At 40.2% G+C, this 22,312-nt stretch overlaps 1 protein-coding gene across 3 annotated transcripts in view; it reads left to right on the top strand.

The window, feature by feature from the left end:
- Positions 1-10,863, top strand: part of fstl5 (follistatin-like 5) — a 128,651-nt gene extending 117,788 nt beyond the window's left edge. For all 3 annotated transcript variants that reach the window (XM_028959720.1, XM_028959721.1, XM_028959718.1), the window contains 3 exons: positions 1,426-1,533; positions 2,839-2,963; positions 8,501-10,863. In XM_028959720.1, the coding sequence (XP_028815553.1) occupies positions 1,426-1,533; positions 2,839-2,963; positions 8,501-9,203 (936 nt within the window). In that variant the 3' untranslated portion in view covers positions 9,204-10,863. The remainder of the gene's footprint in view (positions 1-1,425; positions 1,534-2,838; positions 2,964-8,500) is intronic.
- The last annotated feature ends 11,449 nt before the right edge of the window (positions 10,864-22,312 follow it).

Here is a 22,312-nt window from a genome sequence, read left to right as displayed (position 1 = left end):
GAAATTGTTCCTGTGCAAAGTTGACCAAGCATGAGCTTTTTTTAGATGTTTGCATTAGCTTCAGTTTGCACCGTTAAAGTAACAATAAGTGGTTGTCAATAAGTAACTCTGATATTGTGCCAACTTGCGGAGCTGCCTGTCTGGTGTTTTCAGAGGGAAAAATCAAGTATGATGTGCAGTGAGATGAACGCTCTGCTAGAGAGGAAAAAGCCAGAATAGGAGCACATCTGTTCTCTCTAATGACTACATGCATGGAGAAGCTGCGTTCGAGACAAACAGAAGACGGATTCGCCGCACCCTCAAATGCCAGGCATTTAAGGCTGTGTGCAGCACAGAGTGCAGAGTTTGTAAGAGTTTTCAAGGGTTCAAACTATTTAGTTGACAGAAACAATATAATTGTTTTTCTGACATTCTCATGATTTCTATCGTGCAACATTTGTCACGTTGTACTCAGGAGTCAGATATAAGCTACAGACTTTAAGAAATTATTCTAGTGTAGTCAAGCAGTAATCTAATTTGGACCCATCTCCATATGTTTCATAGATTAACTACTGTTATAGTAATGCTTTGCATCCATCAGACAAGCAGTAAGGGATATTAAAAAAAAAAAAAATAAAAATAAAATTATATATATATATATATATATATATATAGATAGATATATAGATATATATATATATATATATATATATATATATATATATATACATATACTAGATAGATATATAGAGTATATATATATATATATATATATATATATATATATATATCTATATATATATATATACATATATATATATATATATATATATATATATATATATATATATTTTCAGCCTCACTTCACTAAAAGCTTCTGAATGTGCAGATCCGTGAGTAGCAGGGTGCTGCGGCAGCGCGCCAAGAAATGATTTTACTGTAGAAAGCACAGCAGGTTAGCAACGTCACCTTACCAAGCTCTAATTCCAAGGTATTAGCCTGTGTAATTGCACCAAACAGCAATGTCTAATGTGTGGTGCTATATAGTGCTTAGATAACAGGTAGATGCATCTACTACAGTGCACTATTGTAAGAAAAAGATTTGTTTAATAAAATAACGTAGCACACAGTGACATTCGCATATTTTACACAAAGTGACAGTTAAGCTAATAGTTAATAGTTATGGAAATGTACTGTAATGATTACTGTCATTGACATATGGCATAATAGAATATGACATTTTTAAAATGCAAGACAAGATACCTAAGGTGCAATAATATAAATAGAAGTGCTACATTTACTAGATATCAATGTGCCCACAATGATGGTTGAAACTAATTTTGTTATAGGTGCACACAGATAACAAAACTTGGGCCACGATTGACTTGATAGATTTTGTATGGCCTTAATTTAACATTATGGGTCCTCTTTGCTTCTTTATTACAGATTGTGAACACAGACCCCGTCCCTGTAAAGCTGCACTACGACAAGTCACTTGACCAGGTGTGGGTTCTGAGCTGGGGCGACCTGGAGAAAAACACCCCCACACTTCAGGTACGGCATTTGGCTCCTCCACAAAATCACCCGCTGTTCCTGCCGCCTCCATTAATCACACAATCAGCTTTTACAGGCTGCAATTACCACTGCGCACAGCCGGCAGAAAAACGCTCCGGTTTTATCTAGCCAGGGATTTATGTTACGTGTTAAACACCAAAAGGTGAGCAACATCACAGCCAGGATTGTATTACATGAATTATTTATGAAATTAACATTTATAGATATTGCTTAGTTATGTATGAATTGTGTGTTTATGTGTCTGAGAGAGATGGAAACTTGCATTTCCTAATTATCCTGATAAGATATTAGATTGTATCGTCACACTCACTGCAGATTCATTATAAGTGATTCTAAATGTTTTTTTTCTATTAATATTATTTTCTATTTCTGCTGTTTGTACGCACTTGTACTGTTGGAAACTGGTTAAAATGAAACAGATGGCAAGTTCACAACACTTCTGTACTTCCATCTTTTCCCAATGTTTCCCATCTCGATGTTTCCCATGATTTATAGTGCAGTTGCTGGTTTCTGGTTGGGGTGTTTTCTACAGAACCATCGAGTGAGACAGAATGACAAAAGACAGGACAAATTGCTGGACATAAAATGCTCATACAGTATTTAGCAGCAAGACTACACAGTTGATGGGTAGTTGCCTTCTGGGTAACAAAGTCACAGGTCCAAACTCCACTTACTACCACTGTATCCATGAGCACAGTGGGCAATGACCCTTCAATGAATGATGCAAGGACCTTTAGATAACCTAGCTGTAATGTAAATTGTCAATGTCTTTATGAACTTTTTATGACTGTCTAAGCACCATAAATGCCATGGATTTTTGATACATTTGTGTCCAGCAATTGCACCTTTATTTAAGTTCATTTAATACAAATAATACTCAATGCAGTGCATGAATGTCCATTGATACCTGAAATTATGACAGCCCCAACTTTTTATATAATATTACAATATATAATATAACATACAATACACATATATTTAATTTTACAGTATGCTTCTGGAAGCACTGAATGTGTTTTGGTTTTTGATTATGATGTGTGACATTTACTTAATCTCATTTGCATTTCTCTAACTGCTGATTCATGAAAGCTTTTTATCTTTTTTAAGGGTTAAGCATGCTTCAGCCTTTGACTCTTTAACATAATTAAGGGTTATCAGCTCAGTCACACACATCTCGTTGAGTGTGTTTGTGTCAGAATCCGATGCAGCGCCACAGAGTCGATTATTCATGGAGCTCATGTTAAAATCCCTCCTTCACTCGCTCTCCCTCTCCTCATGCACCAGGTGATCAATCAGGCCAGCGCCAGTGCATCCCACCACACCATCCACACCCAGCCCGTGGGCCGCCGCTTCGACAGGGTGGATGACTTCTTCATTCCCCGCGCCAGCCTCATCATCAATCACATCAGGTGTGTACGTCAGAGGGGGGGTGGGGTATAATGAGGGGCGCAGTGAGCCAAACTCCGATCAGACATTAACACACTCCAGACAGCCATGCTCATCCACAAAAGTCACCGCTGGTCACTTGTCTATTTTTTAAAGATTTAAAGACTCTCATGGCTGTGGCACAGAAATAAAACAGTATATCTCAACTCACATTCTGATTGTAGTGATTGTAGGTGTGCCTGTATTTTTTTGAATAACAGTTTTATGTTGAACACCTTAGCACAAAGTGACCAGCATCTGCTACCTGACTGAAGAATTAATGATGTTGCTTAGCAACAACCCCAACAGCTTATTGCTCTAAATTTCATAGCCTATACTGTCCTATTTTTTGCAATTAGCCTAACTAACAAATAGTTATAAGTGGTCTGTTTGTGTCACATTTATGTTCTTGTTGCATAGTGTGATGAATAACCATGGATCCATATCCATGTGTCACAAAGTGAGCTTTTAATAGTCCCAAAGCACATACACACGCACAGTACGGGTCCAAAGTTTGGACACACCTTCTCATTCAATGTGTTTTCTTTATTTTCATGACCATTTACGTTGGTAGATTCTCACTGAAGGCATCAAAACTATGAATGAACACATGTGGAGTTATGTACTTAACAAAAAGTGGAGACCTGGCCTCCACAGTCACCGGACCTGAACCCAATCGAGAAGGTTTGGAGTGAGCTAGACTGCAGAGTGAAGGCAAAGTGCTAAACAACTCTGGGAACTCTTTCAACTCATTTTGGCCTGTACTGTACGCTAGAATAGAAATAACGCAAAATGCATAACACTACCATGAGGCTCAGCAGAAGGTGCAGAAGGTGGTGAATGTGGCAGGTATGGTGAATGAGTGCAGTAGACAGGCATCAAACAAGACCAGGGGCACGGTGCATTACTGTGAGTTCTACTATTTGACTTCACCAAATAATTTAATATTCTCCCATCATGGCTATTGGGATTTTTTTTGGTTTTGTTTCTTTAACCCACTGAGATCTTTCCAGGTTTTCAGAATGTGTTGGATACTTCTTAACCCAACTTGAAGTCATCTCACAGGTTTGATTTGCTTAAAGCAAGCCATTAAATAGCATGTTGCCAATAACATGCTCATATCTGTTTAAATTTCCATCTCTTTAGGCCAATCAGTCCTCTCAGTACTGTACACAACTCTGTTTCTTGTTTTTTTACATCGAGAGATCGTGCTACGCCAATTAGACAGTTTACTGACTTTTGCATGAAATGCTTCCTCTGTAGTCACAACTTGTATGTTTGAGCTGTATGGAAGTGTAGAAGGAAAAAAAACGTAGTTTGATTTAATTAAATCCGAGTTGAAGATTAAAGAGCAAACACTACTGATCCGCTTATACTCCAGCGCTGACAGATCTGCGCTTGCTTCTGATTTCATGATATGTTAATATGTTGCCGTTTCCATTCCTTCCCTCGCTCAATAGCAATTTTCCCACTTGGTATGGGCATTAGTGAATGGCTTAAAGCTAGCCAAACAAACACTTACAGCGGTAATGAACTCCACTTTATCCGCTGTGCAAACAAAGGGGGGAGATTTGATTTGTCGAGATAAAAACGGGCGTCCTCTACTGCTTTACTATTCCACAGGGGAGGTCATTGTCAAGAGACCCGGCAGGTTTCCGGACCACAGTGCCGAGCACGGGGATGGGCTTTAGGCATCAAGCGTCCAAATCCAGCTAGGGACTCGGCGTTGAGTCAATGCCGGGGATATAGTGTGGTGCACAAAGCCCTGTTTAATATCCAATCCCCCGAAGCGGCTGATAACCCGGCTTACACGGGCCTCCGGTGGAGCTTCTCGCTCTACACCATGCTCGGCTCAGCTCTCCAGCTCACATGGGCTCCAGCCTGCACCACACGTCTGGGTTTAAATCCGTGCTGTTGGCCTGGGTACAGCGGTAGCAATGGAAGAAAATTATTTCACCTTGTCTAAATGCACAAGAAACAACCACAGCGCAAATATATATAAAAATATATTTATATATAGAGAGAGAGTTCATAAAAATAAACAGAAAGTACGTCACTCCATGCAGTCAGTTTATTTAAGCAATGCGAGGAAATGCAGCATGCCCAGCACGAGTGTTCCTGGGCTTCATGCCTCCTGCGGGAGGTGACATTTTGCATGGTTGTCGTCTCGGCGACTCTGGCCCGGCAGGGTGTGTTTGTGTGTGTGCAGCAGGCCGACCGCTACGTTTGACCAGAGCACTGCTGAGCCAGAGAGGTTAAAAAGTAGTGTTAAGCAGAGACTCATCCTGGCTCAGGGAGTCACTGGAATTAAGGGAGCGAACATCTATTACAGCATAAGGCCACTCTTGTAATAAAAATCATAATAATAATAAAAAAAAAACTGTCAATAATTTCATATTGCATTGTATGCTATTACATTGAAGGTGGATATTGCTTCATCATCAGCCAGGTCCAGTATCCACCTATATTCCATGATAGATTGGGGCCAGACTACTTAATATTCAAGCAAGGAATTCAGTCCAGCCGGGTGTTTCAAAACACGACCTGCAATGTGCTGAAAATTATAACCTCAGGGGCACCATTTATAACAATTATTGAACATCCATCATGCTTTTGTCCACATATTTTAGGCATGCAAACTTAATCGTCTATTGCAGCACAGCAATGCAGCAATGGTCTATTTTTCATGGTTTTTATGTTTTTAATTCATAAGTTATTAGCAATTTGTTGGCAGTTATTTTGTTGATAGCACCGTCAGCACTTAAATCTACTGTCAGTTTCAGCAATGCAAACCCAGACACGAGGACAAAAATTTCATTTTAAAATCAGTCCATGGCATGAATTCCCTCTCAGATTTAATTTTTATAAATCAGCCCTGCCTCTCCGTTTGTCACCGCAGCTATTGTATTTAACACATGCAGTTTGTCCGCCTTGTACCTTGGAACTCTTTTTATTGGTGATGGCCAGGTATCAATCTGGATGTGTCCTAAATTCATGTTTGTCACTGTTGTGGAATTCTATTAAGACATCTCAGGACCATCAGGTCAGTCCATTTTGTGAAGGATGATGCCATTTATAGTTACCAAAGGTCAAATAGGATGGCAGTAACCCAGCGGGCAACGCACTTGTGTATGAACCAGAAGACCGCAAAGTCCCAGGTTCAAACCCCACTTACTACCATTGTGTCCCTGAGTAAGACACTTCTCCCTGAGTTAACCCAGGACTGTGCCTGTAACTACTGATTGTGAGTAGCTCTGAATAAGGGCATCTGATAAGTGCCATACATGTACACGGTGGGCCGTTTATATGGACACACCTGAATGAAATGGGAATGATTGGTGACATTGAACACATTTTATAAGTGGTCAGAAACTTGTAAAAAACTCATGAAAGATTAAAGTTACGTTAGAACCAAGCACACCATTGTTTTTCTTGTGAAATTACCAATAAATTTGATGTCACATGACCCTCTTCCTATTGAAAAAAGGAAAGTTGGATCCAATGGCCGACTTCAAAATATCCACTATGGTCACCACACATCTTGAAAAGTTTGCTTCCTCACATATACTAATTTGCCAAAAACAGGACGTTAAAATCACCAACTATTCCCATTATATTAAGGTGTATCCACATAAATGGCCCACCCTGTAAATTAACTGTATCAAGGCTACAGGGAGGATCAGTGACCACAGTCATAAGAGATTTTAGTTTGTTTGTTTGTTTGTTTTGATGGGATTTTTTTCTTTAATCAATGAAATAGTTATTAGGTAAGCGAAAATTGACAAATATTAAAATATTTAATGTTTAAATAATTTTTGTAAAAATTTCACCTGGTTTCAAATGCACTTCACAAAAAAGCACATATATTTAAAAAAAATCAACACAAGCATCAACATGTTCTATGGTAGGAGGTGTTGGCCAGGTATGCTGAACTTTTGTGAGAGTGAACCTGACAGACACCCACTTTTGGAATGGCTAGATCTGACATGACCCTAATGGCTGATAAGATCGGCAGTTCACTGAGGCTTTTTAACAAAGCTGACATTGTGCACCATCACTCTCCTGGTGTAATGTGTGTGAGCGAGGGCAGACAGCGACAGGACAGGGGCAAGTAAAATAAGACGAATGACACCCGGCTTGAAGAGCATGTCAGAATTGATCAGATGGCATTCAATTTTAATTGAGCCTTGTCAGCTGCTGGCATAGAGTTCTGACGTTTTTTCCCTTTTAAGAGATTGTAATGGCCAATTATTGGAATGGGAATCGTAATGGGTAATACAGCGACACTGAAATATTAATTATTTTAGTGCAGATCAATTAAGGAGCAGACGTTTATCATTTTTCAGCCGCTGCCTCAGAACGGTGCTCAAAAAAAGGCAGACCGTGTATGACTTCACTGATTCATTTAAATATCATGAATGATGGTTCATGATTTATGGACAGTGTCTGGTTACATATCAACCCTTCAACAAATGTGTACTAGATACTAGGTACTACTATCTATTGACTAGATCTATCTAATCTAATCCAATGACTGCATATACAATGCATAGCACTACATTCTTCCTGCTTTTCTTATGCATTCATCATGTTTGTGACATCCAGTGGCTGCTGGGCACACACAGCTTGTGTCAATGCACCTGATAATGGAGTCCTGATCGATCAAAGCTGAAACCAATTAGGCTGGGTTGATCAGGACTCAGAGCAGTCAGTTGGCACCCAGGCTGTGCGGCTTCGTTAATGTGGGACGAGTACCTTTATGTTTGTTTTGCTCCTGTCCTTTGACACATGCTTTTGGGTTTCCTTTTTCTGTCCCACGTGCGTGTTTTGTTTATGGGTAATAAAATTTTCAAAAATGTCCTGCTCCTGCACTCATTTCCTCATGATAATGTTCAAAATGTTGAAAAGACTCTATCTCATAATATATTATATATTAGTCATATATTGACATATGTCAAATAACATATGTTTGCTGTATTAAAAAAAATCTGTATTAAATTGTATTTAATGAAATTACTAAAAGATCATTAAGTGTGTGCCTATGAAATTTGCAGCAAAATCAATATATTATTTTCATTTAATGCAGTAAAATGTAACATGTACATGGCAAAAATAATCAAGCTTCTATTTTATTAAGTGGAAGATAAAGTCACAGAAAACTCACAGAAAATGGTTTGTACCCTGCTAAGTTAAAAATACCAATGCTACATGGATTGTATTGTGCTACTGTCATCATTAGATTACCACAGTGCAAAGTCACAATGACCTTCAGTTAGACTTTTATAGCAATAGTAATTCCCTACCCGTCATTATTTTTAAACACTTCCCTTGTGAACGCGACCTTCTAATACACAAAATACAGTAGGTTTCTCCTTTCAACCATACATATTTAGTGCTGAACCTGGATACTATAATGCAGTACATCATCATCATTATTATTTTTATTATTGATATGAAGTTTTGATGCTGCTAGCTGATCCTACCTGATTGAAATACCTCATACCTTTCGTGTTTGTTTCAGGTTTGGAATCATCCTCCACAAAAATGAGCTGGTCCTTCACAAAATCGACCTGGAGACAACCTCTTACGTGAAGAACATCAGTCTGCACCAGTACAACTGCATTCCACAGTCCCTTGCCTACACACACCTGGGCGGGTACTACTTTGTCAACTGTCGTCCCGACTCCACGGACGCACGGCGGCCCCAGCTTATTGTGGACGATGTGACGGACACTGTTATTGGTGTAAACGGTGATGTTACGGGTACACCTTACGTGTCTCCGGATGGCCATTATCTTGTCAGCGTGGACGACAGGGATGGCCTGATGCGCCTCCAGCCAATTTCGGTGCGGGGGGAGATCGGCAAGCCTTTTGACATCCATACCAATCTCCACCTCTCCGACCTGGCCTTCATGCCCAGTTTCACTGAGGTGCACCAGTACAACGTATTCGGCAGTTCCAGCCGGCAGACTGATGCCCTCTTTGTCGAGCTCAGCACCGGCAACGTCAAGATGATTAAGAGTCTGAAGGAGCCCACGCCCGTCGGGCGGTGGAGATGGAGCCGCCAGAATCGCATCATGACTGGCAGCGGCCTGTTCGGCCAGTACCTTATGACCCCGTCCCAGGAGTCCCTGTTTATCCTGGATGGCCGACTGGACAAGCTGAACTGCGAGATCACCGATGTTCCCAAAGGGAACACTATAGTGTGGGTGGGGGAGCCGTAGTGACCTGGCGAGTTCCATTGCACTGAATCTGGTTCATTTATGATGAAAGAAACACAATGATTCCGACAATAAAAAAGCAAATTGATTGTTAAAAAATTATGTATTGGATATGGAACCTTCAACAGAAGATTTTACCTTTTTAAAATAAATTAATTAGTGGCCTGACTTCTAATTGTAACAAAACCCCATCCAATGTGTAAAAAATATTGAATTAATTAAAATGCTATTGCACAGGGAATGTTTGATATTTTAGAGATATGAATGTAACTGTAATGTACACCTTATGAAAGTGGAAAAATAACACATTCAGTTGGTTTGGTAATATATTCCTGGCCCACGTCTTTTCCTGTGCCTTGAAGGAATACTAACTCCAATCGAAGTGGAAAAAAATAAAACTTCATATGTCTACGATAATTATTCCCACTGAGTCTACGCTTCTCTCCTCCCCCTGACTGCCCCCTACAGCAGGAACGCGGTTTAAAGCTCCCTGTTTATGCATTTTTATCTCCGACAGACCAAGAGCCAATGGAGGCTAATTAAACCAGAGTCTCGGTGAGACCGCGTCTCTTTTGAAGTGAACATTGAGACGTCGGCCGGCGATGGTGCGCTTGACGACCTTTAATCTCAGAGTGGGCTGTACACACAGAGTAGATTAAGGAAGAGATGTTCCTCACCGAATCAAAGCCATCCAGTGTGTTGGCGGATCAGTGGGACCCTGTTAATTGACTGCAACATATTCAATCACAGGTGAAGTTCAAGTCGAACTCAACATTTCAGTGAAAAAATATTTTCATCTATTAAAAGAAAAAGTCCCCAAATATCACAGAATGAAACATAACTGTTCGTTTTGCCTGTGACATCTGGCAATACAACACACTTGTCTTGTTTTAATTGAAATTATGTTTAATTGAAATGATAATGGACTTGTTTCTTACATTTAGTGGAGTGTCAGTGAACCTTTAGACCGTTTGTCTTTTCGTGGAGCAATGGTAGACAAGCTTTCTGCACTGCGGGGTTTGTGTAGACGAGGGAACTTTTGACCTTTTGTAGGTTTCGATTTGAAATCGCAATGCTTTAAACATTCAGTCGAGAGAGTGTTAATCAGCTGAGCCTTTGATATTCCGCAAGCACAAAGCCCTCTGTGCTTAAAGATGGGATCTTTTTTTTGTTCTTTGATGGACAAAGTCTATGCATAATTAAGACTCGCACCATTTGGATGAACCATTATTCAAATTAAGCCGTTTTATTTGATCTTTACAATATAACACAGTTTTTTTGTTCTTAATGTGAACACATTTTATATATTTTCTTTTTTCTTTGGAACATTATATTTGGCAGTCCTTTAAACTCTTCTTTGGTATCCAGCTTTACCATGGTTACCCATAGGGGTTTACACTTACTGAGTAGGCTTTATTGTGATCTGTACATAGAAGATTATTGTGGCCACTTCCGCGTATTAGCTAGCCTCACTCATTTTCAGTTTCTCATGTCTGATTCTTTTTTTCCCTCACAGTAGACCAAGTACATTGTGACGTCATGCCGAGCGATTTCATCCTTATCTCTATGTAGCCATGTACGTTGATCCGTGTGGTTGTATTTTTCTGTAGAAAATTTACTGCTTGACATTTTACCTGAAAAATAAAGCCTATAACTTACAAAATGTGATCTTTCATTATGTTGGAGTTAGAGGGTGTTACATTTTTAGTTAAAGGAGACTGTGAAATGACAGCTTCACTGAAGATTTTAATTAGGTGCTGGGACCCTCAATGTGCTTTCATGCATGCATTTTCATTGTAGCCAATTTTTTCATTCATATCACAACCCAGAAACATTTGACATGACCGGAGGTAGATTAACAATTTGGCACTAAATAATGAGACATGGCAGTGACACGCATCTTGGGTGATGTAATCACAAGTGGACTGCTACCTTTCAGTGCTGAAAAGATAACCATTTAGTCCTTCCAAATGAGAAAAATGTACAGGCCACACAGCGCTGCGGCGGTTAGTGTTATGGCCTCACGCCTCCAAGGTTGGGTGTTTCAGTCTGGACTCGAGTTGCACACTCTCCTCTGGTTTCCTAGGGGTTCTCTGGTTTCCCAAAGGCATGCAAACTGGGTAGATCAAAGAATCTAGTTTGGCCATAGGTGTGAGGGAGCGTACATCCTGCGATGGGCCAACACTAATGTCCAGGGGTGACCTGTCACCTGTGATCCTGTCATGGATTCAGCAGTTATTCTGAGTAAATGAATGTGGGTTAAGGCATATAAAGAAGGAAGTGAAACCATGAAATCATTCAACACTCAACTTATTCAAGTGGCAGGTATGATCTGATATACCCAGAGACATTCACCCATATTTACACATATTGTGCTACTCAGCACACCATCAAGTGAGCTGTTAGAGGTGTAGTGAAACATTAATAGATCTTGGCTGGGGCTGCAGTACATTTGGAGCACTAAAAATGCACATATTTTATGATCCATTAAAAGGGAAAGAAATGAACATAATTTAGAAAGTTGTTGACTAATTCATGGGGATGTCATTGCAGGGTATTAGTGTGACCGTGTGAAACAATGATATTTGTTTATTTTTCAGCCCAAAAGCCTCAAAAAGCCTGGCTTTGACAGTCTTACAGTTGACAGCCAATCAAAAGTCTTTTATTAATCACCAATTATTGATTATCCGATGTCATAATTGTCTGATGCATGTTCATGACCCCTTGTTAGCAAAGTGTAAATAAATAATAAAGGATTAAAATAGGAAAAACAAAACAAACAAAAACCTTGATCTCCTTGTTTTAAGGCACCATTAGTCAAGCCTCCAGTGGTGCATAGGCGGACGTGGCTTCACCTAAGCACCAATGAAAAATTGATTATAAAGCTCCTGCTACTTCCGAATTAGATATGCCTCACTTCATTATTCAGAGGTACTGGGAAATTCATGGGCTTGCTTTAATTTTGAAGCTCTTTTAAAACATAAATCAGGCTCCCTCTAATCCTGGCATTGGAGGATGGGCTAAAATGTAGGTAGTTGAACCCTTACGTTCATGTTACACAATTAAAAAAAAGTCTGATGAGGTAAATCAGGTAAGATATTACATACAAATAAAAAATCTGTGCATGCATCATAATGGCTGGCAGAAAATAAACCATGACAGGTACAGTAATAATGCTAATTGAAATGTAAGAGGTAATGAAGAATTATGCATTTGGCTCCAGGCTGTTGCAAGATTTAATCACAGCCGCTTAGCATGCAAACTCAAAGACACGTGCACACTGTGGGGTGGGGGGATCTGGGGATCCTGCCCTGTTCCAGATCTGCAGAGCAAAGAGGTGCAGCCTCATCCCTGGTGTCCAAAAAGGGGCGATAATCGCTGTCATGCCGCCACTCCTAACTGCAGATAAGACGCAAACACTGCAAATGCACATGCTCATAGCAAACCACCATATACATGACCTCGCACACTGCAGGCCTTCTTATCCCTTGGTAACAGAGGCTCATGCGCATACTGATCCATTACATTAATAGTCTCTTTTATTCAGTGGCGGTAATAAAAATGCCAGGGGAATACATAACTCCCGCTGGGAATGAGGTCTGGCCAGCACCATAATTATTTGCTGTCGGCCTTTCATCTTCACCGCAACAAGAGGAGTGTGTCCCTCTCGAATCTCTCAGAACAGGACCAATTCACCATACAACACACACAGTAGCATGTACAACACTGTCTGTCTATAAATTTTCATAATCTTCAGCTAAGGCATCTTCTATTAAGATCTGGATAGGGGTACGTCAGTGTGTTTGTACAATTTTCTCTCTTTTTTCTCTCTCTCACTCTCTTTTCAGATTGTCATAAAAAATAATAAAATATTCCTGTAGGTTATTTTTACAGGCCATCCCTTCAGTGCAAGAGTGATACCACCTGTCAGAATAGAATTCAGATAGTCCTGCACCAAATAGAAGCCTTGGCGCGGCCCAGACTAAATTCAGGTGTGGTAAGCCCAGCTAGAGAGAGCACGAAGGGGTTGATACTGAATGATTTATAATCTGGTCTCAGTGGAGACTCTGCCACCTCTGCTGCTGGTACAGAGTGGAGTCCTGATTAGCACGAGGAACTCGACTCGCAGAGCAGAGCAAAGGCACTAAATCTACCCAGGAATGAAGCTCACTTGAGCTACCTGCTTACCTTTCACACACAAAAAGAAAAGCATTAAAATAATGGAACACTTAATGATGCAAACATTTCCTCTACAATCAATACATTTCTATGTGTATCTTCAGTCCTCATCGAGACATTCATAAAGGGATTCCCATTAATAAATGAAATCCTGCAGTGTCCATTGGGCATCACAAGATGGAAGAATTTAAAGATTTTATTTTTGATACACAGCATAGCACAGCACATGGTGCGCACAACAAAATGTGTCCTCTGCATTTAACCCATCACGCTTAATGAGCAGTATGGAGCTATTAACGGTGTCCGGGGAGCAGTGTGTGGGGACAGTACCTCAAGGGAAGGGAACCTCACTGAGGGAACCTCAGTGGCACCTTGAACTTGCAATTTGAACCTGCAAACTTTTGGTTACTGCTTCTTTTGCAGTAACCAGCAGGGGTATAATAATACATATACATGCAATGAAAAGAGTAGGTAGACTGCATGCCTTTATTATTTTTTTGTTTACCAATCTGTTCAAAATTCACTCATAGATACAAATGATTTTGTATCCGAACCTTTGCATGAATGCTTCCATCACCATGGCGATAACTTCTGAGAACTGCAGGTGCGTGAGCTCACCGCATCACTCATCTCCCACTCGGCACGGAAACAGGACCTGGCATCGCACTAATTGAGTCACCAATCAAGGAGGCCTTCCTGGCCTGAGAGAGTGAGGGAGGGCCTCTCATCCGCAGCAGGACCGGGAGCGGCGCCAGACGGCCATCATTAAGGAAATATCCCTCATTCTGCCACTCCGGTGTCCCGCTGCGGCGCTGATGCTCTCACTCCGGTCTCTCAGCACCTCTCACACTTCTGGAACTCGCTGTCTCTCTCCCTCTCTCTCTCTCATACTACTCTTACTCTCTGGGGGTCTCTCCTCTCTTTCTCCAGTTCTGCCTGAGCTAAAAGGATTCTCAGAAAAAGACCTCCTCACATGCCCTCAAGCACTTATCTTTCTAAACTTCTTAAAGAAACACACATTCACATAGGGTGGTCAAAATCAACACATTAAACTGTTCTATGGAGAAAATCACTGAATCGAATTCAGAAACACTGCACAGAATCAGGATCAGGGAAACACAACAAACTCCAAGCAGTCTGAAAGTTGAGATTGACAAAGTTCTGTGGATGCAGAATGAAACGTCTCTACATTAAAGAAAGAAAGTCCAGTTGCCATGACTCAACTTTCGGACAAATTCACCTGGATGACTGAGAATCTTTGCTGACAACCCTCCAAGCTGGTTCACAGAGCCAGAGTCCCCTCCAGAGTCAGTTCCTGACAGGGTACCAAAGGCTATAAACCTAGATCATATGTTCTATAAATGTACACATTTATTTTCATATGTTCTATAAATGCAAAATATCCACATTTCTCAAATATTCCTAAATACACTCTCTCAGTGGAAAGAAACCAGTAATCTTCCATCAGAGCCAAGCCATCAACTTTGCTCTATGTTTCAAAAGAAGGCTGCACGAAAGACAGCACAGGAATGTGAAGACTTTCATTTATTCCAGTAATGATGGAAACTGGCGTTCCATGTTTCTTTTCATGTCCTTAAAAGCATCCTGCTATTTATTCATGTTGCAGGCATCACAGGTTCAATACAGCACTGAAGGGCTGCTACAGGCCAGACAGAGGTCCTTAAATTCTTTCAAATAATTCAAAATGGTTTTGCCCTACCACACCAAAGTGCACTTAATAAAAGGAAATGACAACTAGAGATAGTGGTGTTTTTTTTTTTTTGTATTATTGTTTTTATTATATTTATAATATTGGCCGCACGTGTGCTTCAGGTCCATATATATGGCTAAGATTGTGTCATGGTTGCCGCCCGTCCTCCGAGCCAGTAGGTCAGCGTACCAGCGTTGGCCGCACGTGTCCATCAAGTTCATTTTTACCCAAGTATTTTACTCTGCTATATTGGAACGCTTTGTGATATTATTTAATATTAATACATGTCTATAATCCTGTAGTGGCTAGAAATGTGATGGTGTAAAGAGTGCTTTGGTCATTCTGCTTTGTCATTCAGACAGCGTCAGTGCAGATGGTCGGATCTGGAATATCTCCCCATATGGGGAATGTCATATGGGGAATGGTTACCTCCCATTTCTCATGCTTTTGAACCCTTTCCCTAAAAAAGGAGCTCCACTGACTGTCATAGCTTGCAAATGAGTGAAGTGTAGTGGCTCGGTGATGTAAAAATGAGTCCAAATTTATTTTTTAGTTCTGTCATGCAAGCCTCTGAAGAACCAGTTGGTTAAATCGAATTTTCTGGGAAAACGCTGATGCGACTTCCTGTCTGTGGCAAACATTATGGTTGGTGAATGTAGTTGATGACGTCAGTTCCGCGAATGCCTCCTCACTTAGGCCTCTCTCCTCCTCCTCAGCATTTAAAGCTACGGACTCAGAAATCTCAAAGTGGGACTGGTTCAAAGTGGCTGTTAGAGGGTGCTACATTTCAGCTGAACTAAGGCTGAATTTCAGAAAAAGACTTCAGTTACAATATTAGCAGATCACTAAGATATTATGCTATCAAGATATCAAGTAAATTGAAAGTAACTAAGTAGCTTTTACTCAAAGTACATTTTAAATTAAGTACTTTTTACTTTTATTTAAGTAGATGTTTAGTAGATTTTTTACTTTTATTTTTATTTGAGTATAATTTAAGCAATGTAATTTACTTCAATATTTTTTTCAGTAATTTTTTCACCTCTGGGCATTCATACTGTAGACAATACATCAGACAACTTTGACTTTATTGACAGATAAGTTGATATGAAAAAATCTAAAGTCGATAATGCCTTACTGCATATTTGGATCAAGGCTTTAAACTGATGGAAATTACCTGACTAAATGATTTATCTGATTGCAATCAGTTGTGTGTGTGTGTGTGTGTGTGTGTGTGTGTGTGTGTGTGTGTGTGTGTGTGTGCAGTAAATATCTCTGTTCACCCAGGAATAACCAAGCTAATGTGAAAGTATGGATATTGTAATGGTGTAAAGGATATTCTGACATTTACACTGTGCAAAAGAAAAAAAAAAAAACGCCTTGCTGTCTGTTTGTTTGGCAGGTGCACGATGGATGCATTTGTCTTCATTTCGGTGGAACTGTCAAATTTCAAAGGTGGTGTTTTTCCTTTTTCATTGGCGAGCAGTAAGTTTCTTGGCAGCTCATTTGTACTTCAAGCTGTTTGGCAGAAGAAGGAATGTAATGTGAGAAAGGAAGACACGGCCATACATGAAGTATGGTAAAACCCACGAAGAGAGAGATTTAATCTGAATGCTGGAACTGGGAGCCCAAATACACAAGAGATTCAGAAAAGCAATTCCAATGCAATGGAGTGAGTCTCACTCTATTTCACTCGATCACTGTGGCACCTTCTACACTCTTCCTCTGGGTAGGACATGTCCATGTCCTTGGGGGTCAAACCCTACCTCTGCTGGACTTGCTTTTCACACTCCCAGACATAAAAATGTTGACTCATCCCGAACGAACCCCTCTGCCCTGGTGCACAGCCGTCAATGTGCCTTTACAAACATGGTATAATGAGGAAATCACTAACTCCATAAGGTTACTTCACCCTCATCTCACAGTATTTGACAGATAAATACCACAGGTTAACAGTTCATAAAGCAGCTGAAAGCAAGAATCAACATTTGCATGCCCTCCTGTTTAAATATTTATACTTTTTTTCAGGACACAAACCTTGAGGGAAAATAAGTGGAGCATATTGCATTTAAAAGACAGAGGGTCTGCAAATTGTAATAGAGGCAGCCAAGAGCTTCAAATGGGACTGGCAGGCACAGAACACTGGACTGGATTCAGTTGGGTCTAAAAAGCCTTACAAGAACTACACTGGGACCTTACATCTCAAATTATGGTACATCTGTGATACTCAGTGTTCACTTTAATGGTACACAAATAATTTTTGATGTTATTGTCCCTATTGGCCTATTGTATTGATAATATTTGTACCATGAAGAAAATCTGAAAACTGAAAGCTGAATGTAGCTCCAAACAGAATATTTCTGTACGTAAAAATACCATACACAGAATACAATGCCTTGTGGGAATGGGGGTTTCCAGGGGACTTCCACCAATCAAGAGCAAGCAGCAGTGCTATATTGACTTCATTGTAACATCGATCACCTAGAGAACCAGAACTCCACAGCCTGAGCTTGGCAAACGTCCATCTTTGGAGTTAAATGGACTCCCCAGACTATACTCTGGTTCTCTAAGCACTACTTTTTCAGATATATTTTTCCCCTGCAGGGCAACACATTATAGACACACGTTCGATTTTTACACTAGTGGTTTCTCCATAGGATTCCTGCACATGAATGACCACCATTATGTCCACAAACCAGACCCAACACAACCGAGTAGGGAATTTGGATGTTATTTCAGTCATTTTCATGATTTCATATCCACAGACCAAATTACTGTTAAAAGTTGAAACTCAATTGCTAATTTATTTTGTGTAAAAAAAAAAAATATTGCTGAAAAAAATATTTAAAAGGTCCAAAGCTATCAAATAAAGCAAAGACAGTTTATATTAGTTGATTCCCAGCAGTTGATATCATTCCATGATTCATTCATATCTGAAATTTTTTGCGGGAAAAAGGAAAGTTTGTAAATAAAGTGTTAAATCTTAGATGTGCATTTTTCATTTTCCCATAGTTTTGGTAGTTAGCAGAAACATCATAACTCTTCCACAGCAATGTTTAATTTAGAGAAATAATGAGATAATTACATCCACACACACTCTAACACACACACACAATATTTGTCAAGGACAGTGAAAGACTACAAAAAATGTACATAAAACCGCCAATCTAGTTTATGACTGTCATCCTGCTCATACCCTTCTACATTTTATTGCAATAACTTTCCAGGTTTTCAAGGACTGCTACATCCTTGACGAACTACTTACTGTCACCTTTCAAGTTTCTGGTTGAACAGGAGTAATGCTCATCCACTGTACTTTTTTTCCAGAGGACAATAAAGACAATCTGACAGCTGTATTTGCCAGCAAAGGTTTGCCATAGAGGGTTTTTTTGAACAGCTCCCCTCCGTGGGGCTGCTTTGTATTCTGCGGCCTTGAACTGCAGCTGAACTTGGCCCACACTGTGCAGTAAAATCAGCTTTTTGCGGTCAGCGGCACCTACACCCGGGCTAATCCCGAATGATAATTACTAGCCCTGCAAATGGCAGCGCTAACACAGCCATGGGGAGCAGATTGTGCCACAGTTTCAAATGAATATGAGCCAGGTCTGCTGACCAAGACCTAATTTAAACTCCGGAATAGAAACAGGTTAGGTTCTCCCCTTGTTTGGTCTTTTCTTCTCCAATTGAAAAGCGCCATGGAGAGCTACACAATGCTCAGATTAAATTCATAATAAATCAACTCACAGCGTGGAAAAGTTAAGAGTGGAACGTCCTGTTAGAAAATAGAATTGTAGGCTTGAACTTTTGACTCCTGAATCTCCATTAGACTTCAGTGTTCAAGCTGAAAAGCTGCAAACTATATCCCAGGTTTTTTGAAAGGTTTAACTCTAAATAAAATGGTAGGGCATATACAGTTCATAGGGTTTATTTTTAAGGCCCCTTTGAACATAAATATATCTTGACATATTGCACAGCACATACCTTGAAAATATTCATGTGAAGTAAAATAACAAACATTTTCAACGGGTTGGAACAAAAACATTTTTTTTGCATTGCTATATGTGATATACTTGAAAGCAAAATGCAAAGGAAATGGATTGTTCAGACCCTTGTTTTACAATTTATTGCACCATTTTATCAGATATACAAGGCAGGTATTTTGCATATCTTTTCACTAGTCTCTCACATTTGGCAGACTGCTTTCTCCCATGCTAAATTCCTTTAGCTGCAAGATTTTGCAAAAGATGAAGGATATTTCTGCAAACATTTCACATGTTTCCTATCCTCCTTCATGTCCTGCACAACGGTTCAGTTCCACTTTTAGGAAATTTCTGATGAGGCAATGCAAGCCCAAATTTGCACAAAAGGCCTGGTCCTTTCAGTGAGAAATTGGAGGTGCAGTAAACATAAAGTTTCACACAATTTTCCATTTGACTGATCAGTTAATTTTAATTAAATAATATTAATTAAACAAGCAAAAGAAGGGAATATATGAACTCTTTCAATTGAAACAGTTCTGAATATGATCAAATATTCTAAAAATGATTAGCATGTAATGTACTTTTTAATGATTATCCCACAGAGGCTCTTCAAACCAGCCCTCTTGATAAAAAGGGAATAAGGTGCAGGAGAACATTCCAATGACTGATATTGGCCAAGTTAATTGAATTCCAGCTTTATGAATTAAAGAGCAGTCATGTAATTAGAATGTCATTAACTTAAACATCTGATCATAAAACTCATGCTTCCAATTCTGGACAGAAATCTTCTCCAACAACAATGAAATGGCACTCATGATTGTAGTTCAAAAAAGACGAGCAATATGCCGATTTTGTAAGGGATGGTTTTTCATCAGTAAATTACTGTGCTAGCACACTGTATTACCAAATGGATTTGTACAGGCTGTGGAACATCTGCGACAATTGCACAACCACCTACTTGATTGTGAGACACACAGAGCTGACAGACAGGATGATATTAACACTGTTTTTGGCAATTTCCTCCTGTTCCTGTTCATAATTCATGCAAAGCCACACAACTGCATCCTCAAAGTAAAATCTCTTACTCAGTACCATCCTGTGGTGATTCAGGTGTCACAAAATGTTCTGCAGCTTTGTGTTCACCTTTGACTCTGAACATCCTTTGAGTAGAAAAGCGTATGTGTCAGTGTTTCACATTATTCAGAATTGTATCCAAGTGAAATGAAGTTGAAGTTGAAGTTGACTTTGCTGTCATCTCAGCTATATAGGTGTTAGACAGTACATAGTGAAGCCCGGTGCTACATGTAACATTTGAACAATTAAACAAAGTTAGATACTGACATGAAGTGTCACAGGCAAACTGGGTGCAAACAAAATAAATTGCCAACGGGACATAGGCAACATTTAACAACAAAAAAACTATGTAGACAACAATGAGCACTAAACAGGTGAAATGAAAAATAGTAAATGTGCAAAGTACAACAGTGCAAATCTTGCAGTGCAAAATGGAATACTGCATTAATAGATAATATTACAGATAGATGATATTACTCAACATAACAGAGGTAGTGCGATTGTGTGTGTGTGTGTGTGTGTGTATAAGTGAGTGTGTTAGTTCAGAGTGTTCAGGTGTCTGATGGCCTGTGGGATGAAGCTGCTGCAGAGTCTGGCAGTAAAGGCCCGAATGCTTTGGTACCTTTTTCCGGATGGCAGGAGGGTGAAGTGTGCATGTGAGGGGTGTGTAGAATCCTTCACAATGCTGGTGGCTTTCCTGATGCAGCGTGTGTGGTAAATGTCCATTATGGAAGGAAGAGAAACTCTGATGATCTTCTCAGCTGTCCTCACTATCCGCTGTAGGCTCTTGCCATCAGTGCAGTTCCCAAACCAGACAGTGATCCACCTGGTTTGCGGTAACAAGCAGTAACACTTAACCGACTCAATGCATTTTCTGTCTTTTTGCTTTAAACATCAAGGTTAACGAGATACAACCAACGTTTGAGCTTTTGTCAACATTGTCTTTTTGGTGCATTTTCTACAGTGTTGAAAGACCGTTCTTCGGTTTCCCTGGCAAAAACGAAGGCAACTTTGTGAACTCAGTAGATGAAGCAGTGAACAGTATTCCATGAAAAACCACAGCCAATTTCAAAATGGAGGCTTAGCTCGGTCTGCACAAGCTGTTGGTCCTCTTGAATTGCATCTTTGCTTCATGTCTGCTCCTGGCACTTCTGCTGTTGTTTGTTTGTTGAAACACCAATAATGGCTTAGAGTTCAATGCCAGCGTTGGAGAATTTGGTCAGCATGTGCGTGCAAAGCCTTTTCTCCCTCTGGTCCCACAGGGTCAGAGACCATTTAGCATTTAGAGCACTGGAGAGTGACTATGCAGCGCATCATATCAATCTGACACCATGATCCTCACACTTGCTGCACTGGAAGGAGGGGGATTGGGGGGGGGGGGGGCAACGTTCAAATCTGGAGCCAATTCCCTCTCATTAGGGCACGACGCAGGAGATTCCGAGGAGATGAGCAGAGTCACGCTCCAAGATGAGCATCAGTGACTTGATGGCGTCAGACACAGATCTGGTTTCAACAGATCATTAATCCCCCACCTGCTCCACTTCCGTCTCTGGCCTCACATTCTCCAGCCAGCTGGTGCGAAAGAGGAAGAGCAAGGGGCTTTGTACGTTCTGCTATAGAACACGAGGTAGCATTCTAAATTATCCACAGCTCAAAATCTAATGATCAAAGTGTGCTACCACAACAGTAAACAGAGTTTTGCAATGAAGAAGAAGGTCTTTTAACAGCCCCTCTTATTAGTGATCCAGGATGAGCTCATCTTGCGAGATTGTGTAGACTTCTGTGAACACCTCCTTTCTGCCAAAGTTGAAATTTTGTTCATTGTTCTTTGTTGAACAGTGTTACCAGCTCCTAAATGTTGAAGTATCATTCCAGCAGCTTATCGCATTTTGAGAAAAATGGTCGCAGAAACATGCAATTTCCGTTCGGGAGCTATGCATTCATGGAAAGCTTGCATTCGTTTGTACTGCATTATGGGATCGCGATTGGCAAGGCATTGCATTATGGGATCTGATGTTTGAGTGTTATCAGCGACTTCATGGAACACGTGCTTAAAACTGAAATCTCTGATTTGTTTTTAAAAGGCGCTGAAGGAATTTCTGTTTGGTAAAGTTGTTGAAACGTGTGGGGTTTTTTTGCCCATTGGTCCACCCCTGTCTGCAAAGATTGGC

This window comes from Denticeps clupeoides, chromosome 18 (genome assembly GCF_900700375.1).
Source record: "Denticeps clupeoides chromosome 18, fDenClu1.1, whole genome shotgun sequence".
Taxonomy (NCBI): Eukaryota; Metazoa; Chordata; class Actinopteri; order Clupeiformes; family Denticipitidae; genus Denticeps; species Denticeps clupeoides.
Note: the sequence above shows the minus strand (reverse complement) of the source record. Positions and strands in the feature narration are given on the sequence as shown.